Source organism: Helianthus annuus, chromosome 9 (genome assembly GCF_002127325.2).
Source record: "Helianthus annuus cultivar XRQ/B chromosome 9, HanXRQr2.0-SUNRISE, whole genome shotgun sequence".
Classification (NCBI taxonomy): Eukaryota; Viridiplantae; Streptophyta; class Magnoliopsida; order Asterales; family Asteraceae; genus Helianthus; species Helianthus annuus.
In genome coordinates this window covers 181,594,960-181,610,175 of record NC_035441.2, presented here as the reverse complement: position 1 = coordinate 181,610,175, position 15,216 = coordinate 181,594,960, and the positions used below count along the sequence as shown (strand labels likewise).

General features: G+C 35.6%; 1 protein-coding gene across 1 annotated transcript; it reads right to left on the bottom strand.

Annotated features, from left to right (window-relative positions):
• Positions 1-2,256: 2,256 nt before the first annotated feature.
• Positions 2,257-3,508, bottom strand: LOC110876903. Its single transcript, XM_022125059.2, has 2 exons — positions 3,349-3,508; positions 2,257-2,901 (listed from the first exon to the last, which is right to left on the bottom strand). Exons 1-2 carry the CDS (start codon positions 3,451-3,453, stop codon positions 2,257-2,259), a joined length of 750 nt encoding a protein of 249 aa, XP_021980751.1. The 5' UTR covers positions 3,454-3,508.
• Positions 3,509-15,216: the final 11,708 nt, after the last annotated feature.

Here is a 15,216-nt window from a genome sequence, read left to right as displayed (position 1 = left end):
AAACCGCTAGTAAAGTGATTCAATTTGATCCATAACATGTAAAAATTACAAACAAAATTTCTCATCGGGACCCTTTCTCATAACCGCAGAAACGGGTAGTAGAGAAAAAAGCTCGGTCTCCAAGAAAGCAGTCTTCAGATAACTTCACCAAACCACTGCTTAGAACTTAGAACCTCCCCGAGAACAAATTCAAAGTTAGGAGTGAATCAAATCCCTTCTTCTGGAATTCGAGTCAAAACGCTTGTAGGAATGATAAAGATGCGTCTTTTGCTCGATAGTTCCATCCGCACTAACTGGGTAACTAGATACGGCATTTCTGAAGAGTAAGACACTCCAATATGATAAGCAATATCAAAACCGAATTTGATAACTAAAGCCAAGGAACACGTCACTAGCAGATACGTGTGATTTCATAAATATTTCTAGCATTTGATACACAAAAACATCTATGATAATCACATAAAGAAAGCAAGAAGATAACATTTTATTTGAGATTTAAGTATGTTAGAGGGATTCGTTAAACAAGCAAACCAAAAAACAAGTGGGTAAATATATAGTGAGAACATAAGGTCAAACGGCTTGAACAACACTTTGACCCGGCTTGAACAACACGTTGACCCGGCCTTAGACAGCTGTACCGGCTTCAATTCAGTTCAAACGGCCTGAGCCAGCTGAAACGGCTCGAACCGTATGTTGAAACGGCCCGGACCATCTGTAACGGCTTGGAGCCAGCTAAAACGGCTTGGAGCCAGCTAAAACGGCACAAGCAGTTTACGGAAACGGCTCGGATGACAGTTGTAACGGCTTGGCTAGATCGTACGGTAACGGCTTGGCTACCTCGTAAGAACGTGGCTTGGCTCGTTGAAGGAACATGGCTAAGATCTTTCCACATGAGCCGGTTGTAACGGCTTGGCTAAGATCTTTCCACATTACCAGCCACGTGTCGCTCACTGATTGCTTCTCAAGCCGTTACATGGATTGTCGGACACGTGTCAAACGGAGAGTGGATGGCCGTTAAAAAAAATCCTGTGCCGTTTCAGGATATTGAAACGGCTCGGCAAGGGGTGTCCGGTGGCCATTTTCGCAAAGACGGCGTTGCAGTGGCCAATTTGATGATTTTTCCAATTCCAATTCTTGTGATGTTATTAATGAGTCTGACAATCTTTTAAATCACATGCAAACATCATGAATTAACTTTTATCCTAAATGGAATTTAAAATAAAAAATTACAAAAATTAGTGAGTGATGGAATTGTATCACTAGTGACCACCCCCACTACAATTCTATCACTAGTGATAGAATATTGGGTGATGACATGACATGAGTTGATTGGATATTGGGAGTGATAGAATTCTATCACTCACAAACACCAATCAAGTTCCGCCATGTCATCAACCATTTTTCCATCACTCACAACTTTTTTTAGTGGGGGTGGTCATCACTCACCATCACACCCAACAATTTTCCCCCAACCAACAACTACCCTCACAAAATAAAACATAACGGTGTGAAGAAAATAACAAAAATTTGATTTCTTGATATTATCACGCGTTGAACTTTGTTGTAGGGGTGGAAAAAATATTCCATCACGTGTTATAAGTGCTTTTCGTGATAGAATCACGTACCGCCCCCTCGGCCCTTATAAAGTAGAAATGCATGAAACGATCATGAGCAACTTGCTTATACACATATGTCAAACACATGAATCTACTCAAGTCATCAACTAGTTAAACATTAAAAGAACAATCATGTCCAGTACAAATTTAAAAGTCATATTGAACATATTTGTAGAACAAAACCTACACTCGATGGTGACCAAAGGTAATTAAGTTATTGATGATTTAAAAGTCATATGTACATTGTATTTTATACACTTAATTGCAGCATGTTATCTATTTGTAAAATGTATTGATATTAGTACCATTGCAAAGATTAAATACAAATAGGTTTTAACATACAAAATACCCTTAATATAAGAAGTGAAGATTTTTTCCCTACTACTTAGGGGACTAGGGGTGGTTCACTAGTGATGGATTCTATCACTCCCACTCTCCAATCAAATCATGACATGTCATCAACCAAATTTCTATCACTAGTGATAGAAATGTAGGAGGGGTGGAATCACTAGTGATGGAATTCTATCACTCCCAATTTTTTTAATTTTCATTTTAAAATTAGAAATTAAAAATAAAACACTAAATTATAAATTCCATTAAACTTTAAAAATAAATTACATAACCAAATAAAAAAAAACAACTAAACCGGTGGCATCTCCCAACCCCACTTTGCGCAAATCGCGCGCTTTTGTTCAATGACAACTGACTTGAACGGTTCGTCGAGATGGGCGTGGTTTTCACACAAGATTTTTAAATCATTTTGTCTTTCAATCGTTTTCAAGTGTTCCTTGTACGCCTGCTCCCGTTCAACTTTTAGGGACATCATTGTTTCTTTTCTTTGTTCGGCCTTCTTGAATTGGGTCATTTTCTCCTCTTCGATTCTAAAGATCGACTCCGCCACCGCCTCCTTCCCTTTGCTTGACGATTCACCACCTCGTCTGCGTCGTGGCCTTGTGGGTGTATCTTCCTCAACGGGCTCGTTAAGGGGTTGATCGGGTTCGTCAAGAGGGTCGTCGTTTAAGTTCATTTGGGGCAAGTTATCCGACGCGGAAGTCGTGTAGTTCCCCGACTCGGATGTCTTTGATCTTTTCGAACCGCCTCGTTTTTTTGGAGCCGTAGGACCACGCGTGTCAACCAACTCAACGGGGACCCACTTCGGGTGATGTCTCGCAACTTCCCATGCCGCCACGTGTGGAAAAGTTCTCTTATGGTACGTTGTGCAATACTCTGCGGTGGCTTGTTGCATGATCGTCGCCTCGCTCGCTCCACTTTGTGGGTTTCGGCTCTACAAAAAAAATAAAATGTTATAAAACTGTTTTTTTTATAAACTGTTTTTTTATATAAAACTGTTTTTTATAATAAACTGTTTTTTATATAAACTGTTTTTTTTTAAAACTGTTTTTTATATAAACTGTTTTATTTTTAAAAACTGTTTTTTTATATAAAACTGTTTTTTTATATAAACATGTTTTTTTATAAACTGTTTTTTTATAAACTGTTTTATTTTTAAACTGTTTTTTTTTAAAACAGTTATTTTTTTAAACAGTTTTTTTATATAAACAGTTATTTTTTATAAACTGTTTTTTTTAATAAACAGTTTTTTTTTTATAAACTGTTTTATTTTTAAACTGTTTTTTTTTTAAACAGTTTTTTTTAAACAGTTTTTTTATATAAACAGTTTTTTTATAAACTGTTTTATTTTTAAAACTGTTTTTTTTAATAAAAAACATACCTTTTGAATGAAACAAGCGTTGAACTTGCTAATTTTCCCGTTCAAATCCGTCCACTTCGACGTCATTTGGTCCATGTTTCGTATCCTTGCACCGGGAAGTTTCATAAAATGATTAATAACCCGTCTCCAAAACGCATCCTTTCGTTGCTCGTTCCCGTGTTTCTTACTCACCGAGATGTGCAAATACGCCTTCGTCAACGAGACCTCCTCCTCGCTCGTCCAAGGTTGTCGGCCGATTGGAGCGATTTCTTGAACCTCAACATTTTGTTCTTCTTCCTCTTCCTCCGCTTCTTCTTCCTCTTCCTCTTCCTCGTCCTCGTCAAGACTTTGTTGTGGTTCACGTGGTCCATTCCACGCTTTTGCAAAATGATGAATGAGGGTGTTGTCTTCTAGTAGTGGGTCGAGTGTGTGGGGTTGGGTTTGATACGTTTGCGATTGAAATTGGTGAGGTTGAAACGGTGGAACGAACGGTTGGTTATGGTACGTTTGCGATTGAAAGGGTGGATATTGTTGGGTTTGAAAGGGTGGATATTGTTGGGTTTGAAAGGGTGGGACTTGGTCGGGTTCGTCTTGCAACCTAAAGCGTGCGGGCTTGTGACGCCCTGCTATTTCGTACCTTCTATATTTGGAAACCTTTGTTTATAATCCTATTCTTGGAAAATTTGCGTTCTTCTAATCGTTGCTTCGATGTAACCTTGTAGAATCCGAGACCTGAATCACAATGAAATTCTCGTTTGAACGATATATTATTCAAGGATTCTTTATTTATCGACACTTGATACTCGTTAAACTAGTTAAAACTCTTAAAATAATGAGCTTCGGAAGCTTCGTGAAATAAATAATCATTCTAAGGTTTTTATCCTAATTTAAATTCGTTGTTTATCGATTCTAATTTATTTAAATTAATTAAATTTATTAAAATTATTATAAAAAAAAAAGTTTATTTTATTAATAATCTAGTTAGTCTCATTAATTTTTAAAGTTAGTATATACAAACTAACCTAGTTAGTTTAAACTAAGAAGTTAGTTCCTTTAAAAATAACATAACTTGAGTTTTAATTAAAGTCAAGGGGTGTTAAAGTTATCTTCTGAAACTTTAAACTTACAGGGACTGTTTGGGTAATTGCTGAAAGTATAAGGTATAAAAGAAAGGAAAAGAAAAATAAATAAACAAAAACTGCTGACCACGGGACTCGAACCCGGGTCACCAGTTTCAGCAACTGCACGCACAACCAACTGAGCTGGGTCATCACATTGAACAAAACTCGACCCTAATTTCATTTAAGCACTCCTTAAAATGGCCTGATCAGCGCAAATAAACCTTTCAGCTCGCTATTTGAGCGGGTTTTTGATGTTTTTTTGAGTTTTAAACTTGTTTAAGCATTAATTACTCACCCAAAACCAACCCTAATCACTTCATTATAAATACCCAAGGCCTCCCAAGTCTTTTGCACTTTAGAAACACTCTCAAATCTCTCTCAATCACTCAAAATCGTTGCTGAAAGTTCAGGTTCGAGCAGATTCATCAAGCTTTACGAAAATGGGCATAACTTCTTCATTTCTTATCCGTTTTGGTCCATTCTTTTTCCAGAACGCTTGGCTTGACCTTGGCCTTGATTCTAGGGGTGTTTCACAGCAAACAAGTCCCTGGAACTCCGGCAAAAAGGCTTCAAAGTCTACTGTTTAAGTTTATTTTCATTAATCTTTGGTTAGACATGAGTTTAACTCACTCAAACCTATGTCCTTATGCTTATAACCACTCCTATGGTTAGTTAGGCTTAAAAACAAGGTTGAGACATACAAAATCAGAGGATAATCCTCAAATACTTTCTGTTTTGTTTAGGGTTTTGACCCACAAGTCATGTTCAAGCTTCAAGCTTGATGAAGGAGTGATTATGGATCAACTTGGGTTATCCAACATAGAATCCTCACATGATTTGATGATTTCTCATAGTATAGTTGTTCTTATTATTGTCTTAATATTGTTCAAGACCCTCCTTGTTTGTTTTTTACATCAAGTGTAGTGGTGAACACATAAGAGGTGCCTAAATGGGAGCTTGGTCTTCCTACCTCCTACATGACTTCTATGACACATTTGAGGTACCTAAATGAAGATTAAATCTTCTACCTCATGCTTGAAATACTTGTAGTAAGGACTTATTAATATATACTTCATAACCTAAATAATACTTATGTACATTCGAACCTTTGATGTTGAATTTATGTTCATTTGTCAAAGTAGTAGGACATCATCTAGGACCTAAACCTTGTTATGATTCTTATGAGTGTTCAACTCATGAAAACATTATTATAACCCTCGTGGTTACCAAGTGTCATACAAGTGTCATGTGTGAAGATGATTATGTTGATATAATACTTTCATGTTGTTTTATTCCGAATCTCGACTCTAAGCATACTTGAACTTTAACCCTTATACATTCGGACTCTAAATCTCTACTCGTCAACAATTGGATAATCGGAAAACATATGCAAACTTTGTGAGTATACTCGTACTTTTCCCCTTTTTACTTTTACCACTTTTGGGGTGTAACATGTTTACCTATTGAAACTTACACATGAACTTTTGTCTAAACACATGAACATTCCTATAACATGCTTGTATATGTGATGGCTTGATACTTTAAATTTGGGTGATTCTTATGTGTTGAACTTATCATTAACTTCGTACGAGCCAAACCTTGACATATGTAGCGCTATAGGATTAACGACCCGCCTCTACTGAAACTTTGGTTATGTCATGAGCAAGTTGCGTTTTCTTGGTTTGATTTGTTAGACACATGCCATATTTAATGTTTATCTTGAATCGCATGCTTGCTATGAGGAATTGTTCACACTTTTATCTTATGCTATGTATGTACCAAACTTGTATACTCGCCTTTGCTTTTGCATTGAACTTTATTTTAAACATGTTACAGGTTGAGGATGATGATGCTATGAAAAGAAGTAGCGTTGATGCCTAGATACACATATAGACGTTTAGGTTTAGTATGTTGTATCAATTTTGATTATGTTGTTATGTATTTCCTTTGAACTTGTTGTTATTTGTATTTCTTGTATTGTTGACAATTTACTTATGAAATGAAACCGATTTATTAAATATTGTCACAAATAGCGTTATGAAGTCTCTTGCAATCTTCACACTTCGTCTCATCCCGATGTTTCCGCCATTGGTTGGGGTGTGACAGGGCTCACCAAGATTCGCTCGAACCTTGGGCCTTATTTTCTTCGTACCCGAACCGCCACCTCTTTTTTTCGATCCACCACCTCTCTTGCTTGAACCTTCCATATTTCTTGTAAAAATGAGTGTGAAAATCGTTGAGAGTTTTTTGAATTTTTTGTGAGAATTGTTGAGAGTGTGAGAATTGTTGAGAGTTGTATGAGTTTGTGTATTGAAATATGTGGGATTTTATATAAAAAAAACAATAACCAACGTTTAAAAAATTAGAAACGGTAAAAAAAACGGTCAAAAATATACAAACGGTCAAAAATTCACAAACTTCAACGCGTGGTGGAGTTAACGCGTTACAAATGTAACGCGTGATTGGATGACCGGCGGCGGTGTGCAAATCGTTTTCAACGCGTTAAACTTCTTCATCACGTACCCGCCCCGAGTGGCCTTAAGAATGACGTTTAATTGCAAAATGTAAAAAAATATATCGTAATTTTATAGTAGTAGAGTAATTACAATTACTCTACAAAATTACTCTACTGGTGTAAAATCACAATTTTTTTTTTATTCGAGACGTGCTTAATAAGTATGGGAAAAATTATCTCCTTCACTTCTTACGTTAAGGATATTTTGATGTCAAGACCAATTTGTATAATAATTTAACCCATTAGTACCAAATATGCTAAGTTTATTTATTGTTATACGTTGAAGGTCACGAAGAAAAAGAGCTAAAATTATAATTAGTATTGTTGAGCTAAAAAGTAGATAATGTGATGCAAATTAAAGTCATTTTATACATCGATTTATTATAGATTATATCACTTTACTTTGACTTTGTTAATTGTTCGTAGATTAAGAAGAATATGGATGGGATGATGAGGAGCAAAAGAAGTGTCCATGAAGAAATCGGTTAAATCAAAGTTGCGTAAAGTGAACTAGAAAAGAAAAAATAGAAAAATAATATTTAGGTAATGTGATGTTGGGCTGTTGGTGTGATCCAAAGAAAATATGTTTTGGACTTTTGAATTAATAATCAATTGGGCTTAGCTCCAATTGTTGTGCTGGATTGCTGGGCATCGCATGGAAAAAAAAAAAAAAAAACACATAGTAAAAATAAATGGGCTGAAATGCTGAATCGTTGATGAACGAAATAGTAACAACCAAACATTGGTTAAAAAGACGGGATGCTTTTCTTTTTACGTATTTTAACATAATATATTATGTATTTAAACAATTGAAAGTAATACCAGAGTGGTTGATTAGGTTATAATCCCGTGTATTACAGGAGTTGATAAATATAATGTTTATTTGTTAGTAATAAAATGTTATGCTTTAAAATTGTCAGGAATAGTGAACCATTGTTATTGGTGAAAAAGGGCGGCAAACTATTGCCATGTGGCTTCCACTAAGTCCTTTATTATTTTTAAGTTGCTTTATTTTTAACATGAGTATATATATAGTTGAAAGAAAAGCTTAGTATTAAAATGGTGTGCGGTGGAGTGGTTGATTTATGATAAACCTAATTAAGTGACCCGGGTTTAAAACTTGGGAAGGGCAAAGTTTTGCCTCTTTTTGCTTAAAACATTAAATTTAGTATCCCTCAACTTTATCCGGTTTTTTCTTTCCTTAACTCAGTTTATGCTACTACTCGACTTTACTTAGGTAACCCGGGGCACTCCGTTATTCTATAACGGAAGTATAAATCAACGCGTGATGGGCCGCCGCCGGTTCTTCTTCAACGCGTTATTTTATAACGCAAACCCCGATTTCGTGATGTATTTAACGCGTTATGGTTTATTTTTGTGAGGGTATTTGTTGGTTGGGGGGAATTGTTGGGTGTGGTGGTGAGTGATGACCACCCCCACTAAAAATGGTTGTGAGTGATGGAAAAATGGTCAATGACATGGCGAAACTTGATTGGTGCTTGTGAGTGATAAATTCTATCACTAGTGAACCACCCCTAGTCCCCTTATAGTTCCTAAAGTTTATAAATGCTTTTTCCTTTGAAGATGGTGTTTTTATCTACGTCTCCATATTGTTTTATTGAGATCGTGTTATGAATATTATGTACAGGTAACCGAAACAAAAGCGTATGTGCTATCAAACTGAGAAAAATTTGGTTTAGTGCCCCACAACGCGGACGGAGCATTCCACTAGTTACATTACATATATGATATATACCTTCATGTATATTATTCCAAGTTACATGTATGTATATTGAAATATATAAGCGTGCACTCTTCACTAAGTTATTTGATGTATATCGTGATGCATTTTGTTCAACAAGTCAGTTATGTTACACTAAAATAATCAACATAAAGGAATTAACAAATATGAACTATAAAAACTTGAATGTCTGTGAGAAATCTATACTATATAATAAAAGAAACCTGATTTGGGACACATGTCATTCAACGTATTTTTTCCTATTGTAACTAAGATGTAGAGGTCTGTGAAAGGTATCTTCACATTCAGAATGTCATAACTTTTTTTTTAAAAATTTAGATTTACTTAGTTGTCGTATGGTGTCTCATGTCTTTATTTTTATTTGTTCACTTATATATATGTTTCATTGGTTCAATTGTACATGTAAAGTATTACACTATACATAGTATTTTCTCAATTGTACTTAATTGGTTTTATTAATTCAATTTTTGTCTATTCATTTACATTACTTTTATCTGTCTAGAAGTCCCTTTTTCAGAACTTTCAAATGGTATGAGACATATTACATTATCAATAGTTTTTATTGGTTTCCTTACTAATTGTGATAAAAGTAATAATTTCGTACAATTCATAGTAGGTTATAGCTTTGAATACGAGCATACCTTATATTAATGTTAATGATAGCGAAAGTGAGGAAACTATATTTGGATGGTAGAAAATATAATATTATGCCAACATTAACCCGTCAGAATAATCTATTATCAGATAAAATCAGACACGTTACCTTTGAACAAGAAAATGTCACTATAAATATTAGTAGTGGTACAAAATTTTAAATTCCTATGACAAATCCTAAAACAAATAACAGATCATATTATTATGAATGGCTATTCAAACTTCAATATTTATTTCGTATTTGGTCTGCATATTACTCTATATTATATATACTTAGATCATATTATGAACATATTTTTTTTACTTCACATTATAATTATGATTCACCCCGTGTATTACACGGGGCAATAACCTAGTAAATTAATATGCAAAAAAAATAAGTATTTAATTTGCTTAAATGTTTTGACTAAATTTTTAGTGGATTAAATGGTTTAAAAGTTTTTATTTTGTAAGACCATGTGTAGTGGTGGATAAAAATAATGCTCTCACCATGGGGTATTATCTGACGTGTGTCATCCCAGTCAGCATGGGGCATTATAGCATAAAGTGGTGTAGTGGGACATTATTCTAATAACGCCCATGCAATCATTTCCCAATTATTTTTTTTTTAATTTAAAACATAAAAAACTTCATTAATTTAAAATAAAAATTACACTACTTGAAATAAAATAAAAAACTGGAAAAAAAGAACAGAAAAAAAAAAACAGAAAAAAAAAACCGAAAAAAAAATAAAGTTAAAAAAAAAGAACATTATCTAGAGTCCATATTTTTCTCTAATTTTTTGGCGACGCATTTGCACAAGGATCAACGCATCGCCTTAGAGGTGGTCGATAGGTTTGGACAACAACTCAATGTCCTTTTCCATTTGCCTCGCCTCTTGCATCTCGTTAAACTTTTTGGATTCGGCCACTCGTTCTTTCATAATCTCATAACGTTGGTGGCCGAGGTCGCGAATGTCTTGGAGACGACGGTTCATCTCCTCGAAATCTTCCTTTAACTCGAGATCGGAAGACGACTCGACCGTTTTTTTCCCGGTTCCCTTTCTTCTACCGGTGGGTCGGGTCAACTCTTCTTGAATTCCCTCGTCAACGTCCACCACCTCATTTAAATCGACATTGCGGGCATCCGATGTCGGAGCTGACGGGTCAACGGAGGATGATGTTTTTGACCTTTTAGCTCAACATCTACTACTAGACGTCATTGGATTAACTAGCGCCCACTTTGGACTTTTTCGTAGTAGCTCCCAACACTTATAGTACGTGAAAGGGCATTTCGTCCTCTCGAACTCCTCCAAAGTCCTCGTTAAAACCCCGACGTCGCTTTCACCGCTCGGGCGAGTATCGTAGTTACGTTGGTAAACTTCTTGGAACGCGTGAGACTTGTTGTTGATGTCGGTCCATTTGCTAGAAATGGAATCTTTGTCCCGATGTTCGCCTTGACCCCACGTGCTAAAAAAGAGTGCACGAACCCTATCCCAAAAAACGGGACCCGTTTGAAAGTTTGCTACAAATTAAAAAAAAAGTAAAAATATAAGTTGTATGTAAAAAATAAAAGTAAAAAATAAGTAAAAAAAAATAATAAAAGAGTTACCCGTTTCTTGCGGGGACACCAAAAGGGGGTCGGAATGGATGCATGATTGTATAAAAAAATAGGAGAAAGTGGGTGTTTTTTTATAAAAAATAGAAGAAAGTAGGAGTTTTTTATAAAAAAATATGAGAAAGTGGGTTGATATATATATAGTGGGTAAAATTTTAAATTAAAAAAAAATTAACACTTTTGACCGTTTGGCAACGGTACAATCTCGATCCCCAACAATTTTTCAGCGTTTTAATTAAAACGCCATGTTGATTTTTTTTCGAAAATAACGCCCGGTAACGCCCTATGTAATGGCGGCCGGGGCGTTATGCAGCGTTTTTTTTGAAAATTTTTTAAAAATCACGCCCCACTACGGGTGGTCTAAGGGTGTAATGGATGCATGCCTAATAAGATGGGGCAAGCTTTTCACTTACCTAATCATAATATGCAATGTCATTTCCTCTTTCATTCTCTCCTCTTGTCCCAAAACACAAGGGGTGGTTTCTCTCAAAGTCCAAACCATTAAAAAAAACATGTTATTTGTTGAGAAGATAATGGCCCCACCACTTACCCCTCCCTGCAAGCAGCAACAACTCACCGCAAACTTGGTGATGGCGGTGGACTCCCGTGCGGCAAAAGGGGTTGCTGATCTCTTTGCCGAGACCACCCCGAACGCCCTATGAAAATTTGTTCGGCCTTTATGCACGTTTTGCTATTTGGAATTTATTTGAAATGAACAACGGTGCTAACAGATACAACACGGGAAGAAGCCACTGGTGAAATATAGGCATTAACAGGAAATCGCAACACATAATTTGAACGGGAATAACAATTTTATTAACAGAAAGCTCTCTCAAAAATTGATTATATTTAATAATAATTAATATGATGAGTTAAGTTATTGAACAAATGGTCTTAACATACAAAATACCCTTAACATGAAAGTGAAGGAGGGAATTATTATTTTTTTGTTGTGAAATTTCTTTCCCCATCTTATAATCACGTATTTTAGTCTCACGCCGTCGACTTGCTGTGGAAGAAATTAGGGCGCTAACATTTTAAAAGATAGAAATCTTATAGAAAACACTTACGATTGTATTCTTTTGGTTTCTTGTATCATTATATTTTTTTCAAGTTAATTTAATTTTGTTGACCCAACCAGCCTCAACCAGTTTCTTAAGAAATCAATAAATCAAGTTGATAAATATCTTATAACCAAACCATGATAACACAGAGAAAAAAAAAAAAAAAAAAAAAACAAAAAACAAAGAGTAAGTGATCATCATTGGCCGAAGAAGGGGTGGTAGTGGAGGTATCTGATTTTTTCATGAATCAGAACGATATATAAATAAATAGTATAGTTTTAAGTATATGACGCCTACTCCGAATTCCTACTCCCTATTTGGATATGATGAACAGCTGGTTGAGCAAGTAGACTACCTACTTTCTTTGTGGATGGTGACGTTGACCAATAAAAAAAACCATCTAAGAGCTCACTTGAAAGTTTTTCTTCACCATAACAAACACATTTTCACGTGGATTCAACCAAAAAAAAGAGAGAATTTTTGTTTTGTTTTCGGCAAGAAAACAAAATCATGTCATGGAGCACATATGTTGAATACATGTTATAAATTCTCTTCAACTAGTTATTTTCTGTCCGCGCGTTGCGGTGGGACCCAATGACTACAAAAGGCGTGTTAGTAACGTCAAACAGATACCGAATATCAAAACATAAATAAAATGACGTGGTAAGGATAATCACTTCGTCATAAAAAAAAACAATTTTAAATAACCTAATATATAATAATAGTACCCACACGTCCTACACGTTGGAAATTCGGTTGTTTTCAGTTCAGTTATTACGGTGCTAACACGTTAAAATATGGATAAGCTCGGTACCGGTAACGGCAACGAAAGTACCAATCCGGAAAATCATCGAAATTAGGTACCGGCACCGAAAATGCTCGGTACATACGGTATGGTATTTGAAGGTAAAATCAATAAATACAGGTATGGTGCTAGACCGGTGTCGAACCGAAAGTAACGATTCTGAAAACGCCAAAAGGTGGGTACCAAATTGGTAACGAAAATGATTTGGTATAGTAAATTTGGTACCGATACGATACCGGTTCGTTTACAGGATTTGATACGATTTGCTCATCAATATTCTAAATATCCTAGTTAATTTTACATGATACAAGTCATTCATTACAGAAAAAGACAAAAAAGAAAGCAAAATAAGTTGTTGTATATATAAAACCTCATTCAAACGAAATACATTTTACTTATTGTGTGTATGAAAAGTAATCTAAACGGTGCAATTGCTTGCATTGCTGCGTTGCTACAGGATTTGACGAGCTTGGTACCACCAACCGGTACCGAAAATACTGTTACCGAAATCCCCAAAAATGGGTACCGGTACCGAATACACCTAGTATGGTACGGTTCGGTACTGGTCGGTACTGGTACGGCACCGGTATTTGGGGGTAAAAACCGGTGAATACCTGTGCAGAACCGGTACCGAAAATACACCGGTTTGGTAAATTTGAGACCAGATTACTTGCATTGTTGCGTTGCTACAGGATTTGATGAGCTCGGTATCAACCGGTACCGAAAATACCGTTACCCAAATCCCCAAAAGTGGGTACCGGTACCGAATATACCTAGTATGGTACGGTTCGGTACCGGTCGATACTGGTACGACACCGGTATTTGAGGGTAAAAACCGGTGAATACCTGTGCAGAACCGGTAACGAAAATACACCAGTTTGGTAAATTTAAGACCGGTACCTATACCCGATACCATTTGCTCATCTCTTAATGATGTTACTATTCATTCTATTCTAATTTTAATTTAAAAAATAAATAATAAATCACATTACTGTTACTGTTCATTCACTTTCAATTTTATCATATATAGATTAACGGTCACAATATATTACATTATAATATACTAATTATACAAAGTATATAACGGAGAATAGTGTCAGATAGACATATACAAAGTACATGGCGGAGATAGTGTCAAACAATTGTCTCACACTTCCCCAATAGTCAACGCAAATTACGAAATAAATAATCCCACATAACTTAATTTGACCGATAATAATCCAAGTCAGTTATTGGCCGATAATAATCCGAACTGGTTAATTTTTTTTTGTCATCGTTTTAGTTTTTTAGCAAAATTATGGTAGTGTTTTGTTTTAACTTGTTAACCAGATGTTATTTTTATCCGTGCCAAGAGATGCCTAGCACTCACTCATTGGTCATGACAAATTACAGTTTTGCCCTAAGCTAAAAATTACAGTCTTAGCATCGTTTTTTTCCTAACAATACTATGATAATGTTTTGTTTTAACTGGTTGAAAAATATTCAGCCTAACGTCCTACAACGCGTCAATACATAAAACTAGTAATTTACAAAATAATAAACAGAATAAAATAATATGTCTATCGCTTTCATAAATCCACTCAAACGTTAAAAACCACACCATTGTAATTTCAACATCACATGTTTGTTAAGAGAAAGCTGCTGATAGGGACGACGCATGCACATCAATTATTTAATTATCTTTTTTCAAACACTTCACATTTGCCGGCCTGTGACACCCTTCCGTCACAAAAAATAAAAAAGAAAACAATAGTGGCGCCAATCAAGCTGCCTACAAAATGAAAACCTCTAATGATGATTATTTAATTGTATTTTCTATACACAAGAATGCAGGATTACATGTGAATACATTTTTCATCGTTAATCGAGTTTAGCTAACTTAAGACTTGATTGTCTATCACAAACATCATACGATGAATCAAGTTTAGCTAACTTAAGATATGATTATCTAAAGTTACATAGACATATCTCAATAAATGTATTTAAGCTTAGTGGTGTGGTCTCACCCCCTACCATCTCACCCATTTTGGCGCCCCATGACACCCCTACAACATCCAGCCTTCGCCCGTGCGCCGGGGGGGGGGGGGTATTCTTGGCCTCCGCCAAAGCCATAGCGAGCGTGAAGAGGATGAGGCCCACTGATTGAACCAATTAGATTTGAGTTTTTTATTATTTTTTTAATATGGTTAATACAGAGCTTTATATGTGACGTTATTCCACACCGTGCAAGTTAACGATAAAGACCCCCTGACTTATGTGTCGCCTACGTGACATGATAAAACCCCTAAGGGTTTGAGACCACACCACCCAACCTTACCGTCCAATTTATTCATATTTCTAAATAAGCGTTTACATTTTACTACTTTTTAATA

Coding starts and splice junctions, on each gene's coding strand:
- LOC110876903 (XM_022125059.2), bottom strand. CDS start 3,453: ATGAAACTTCCCGGTGCAAGGATACGAAACATGGACCAAATGACGTCG. Junction 2,902..3,348: donor ACGCTTGTTTCATTCAAAAG/GTATGTTTTTTA, acceptor TTTTTTTTGTAG/AGCCGAAACCCACAAAGTGG.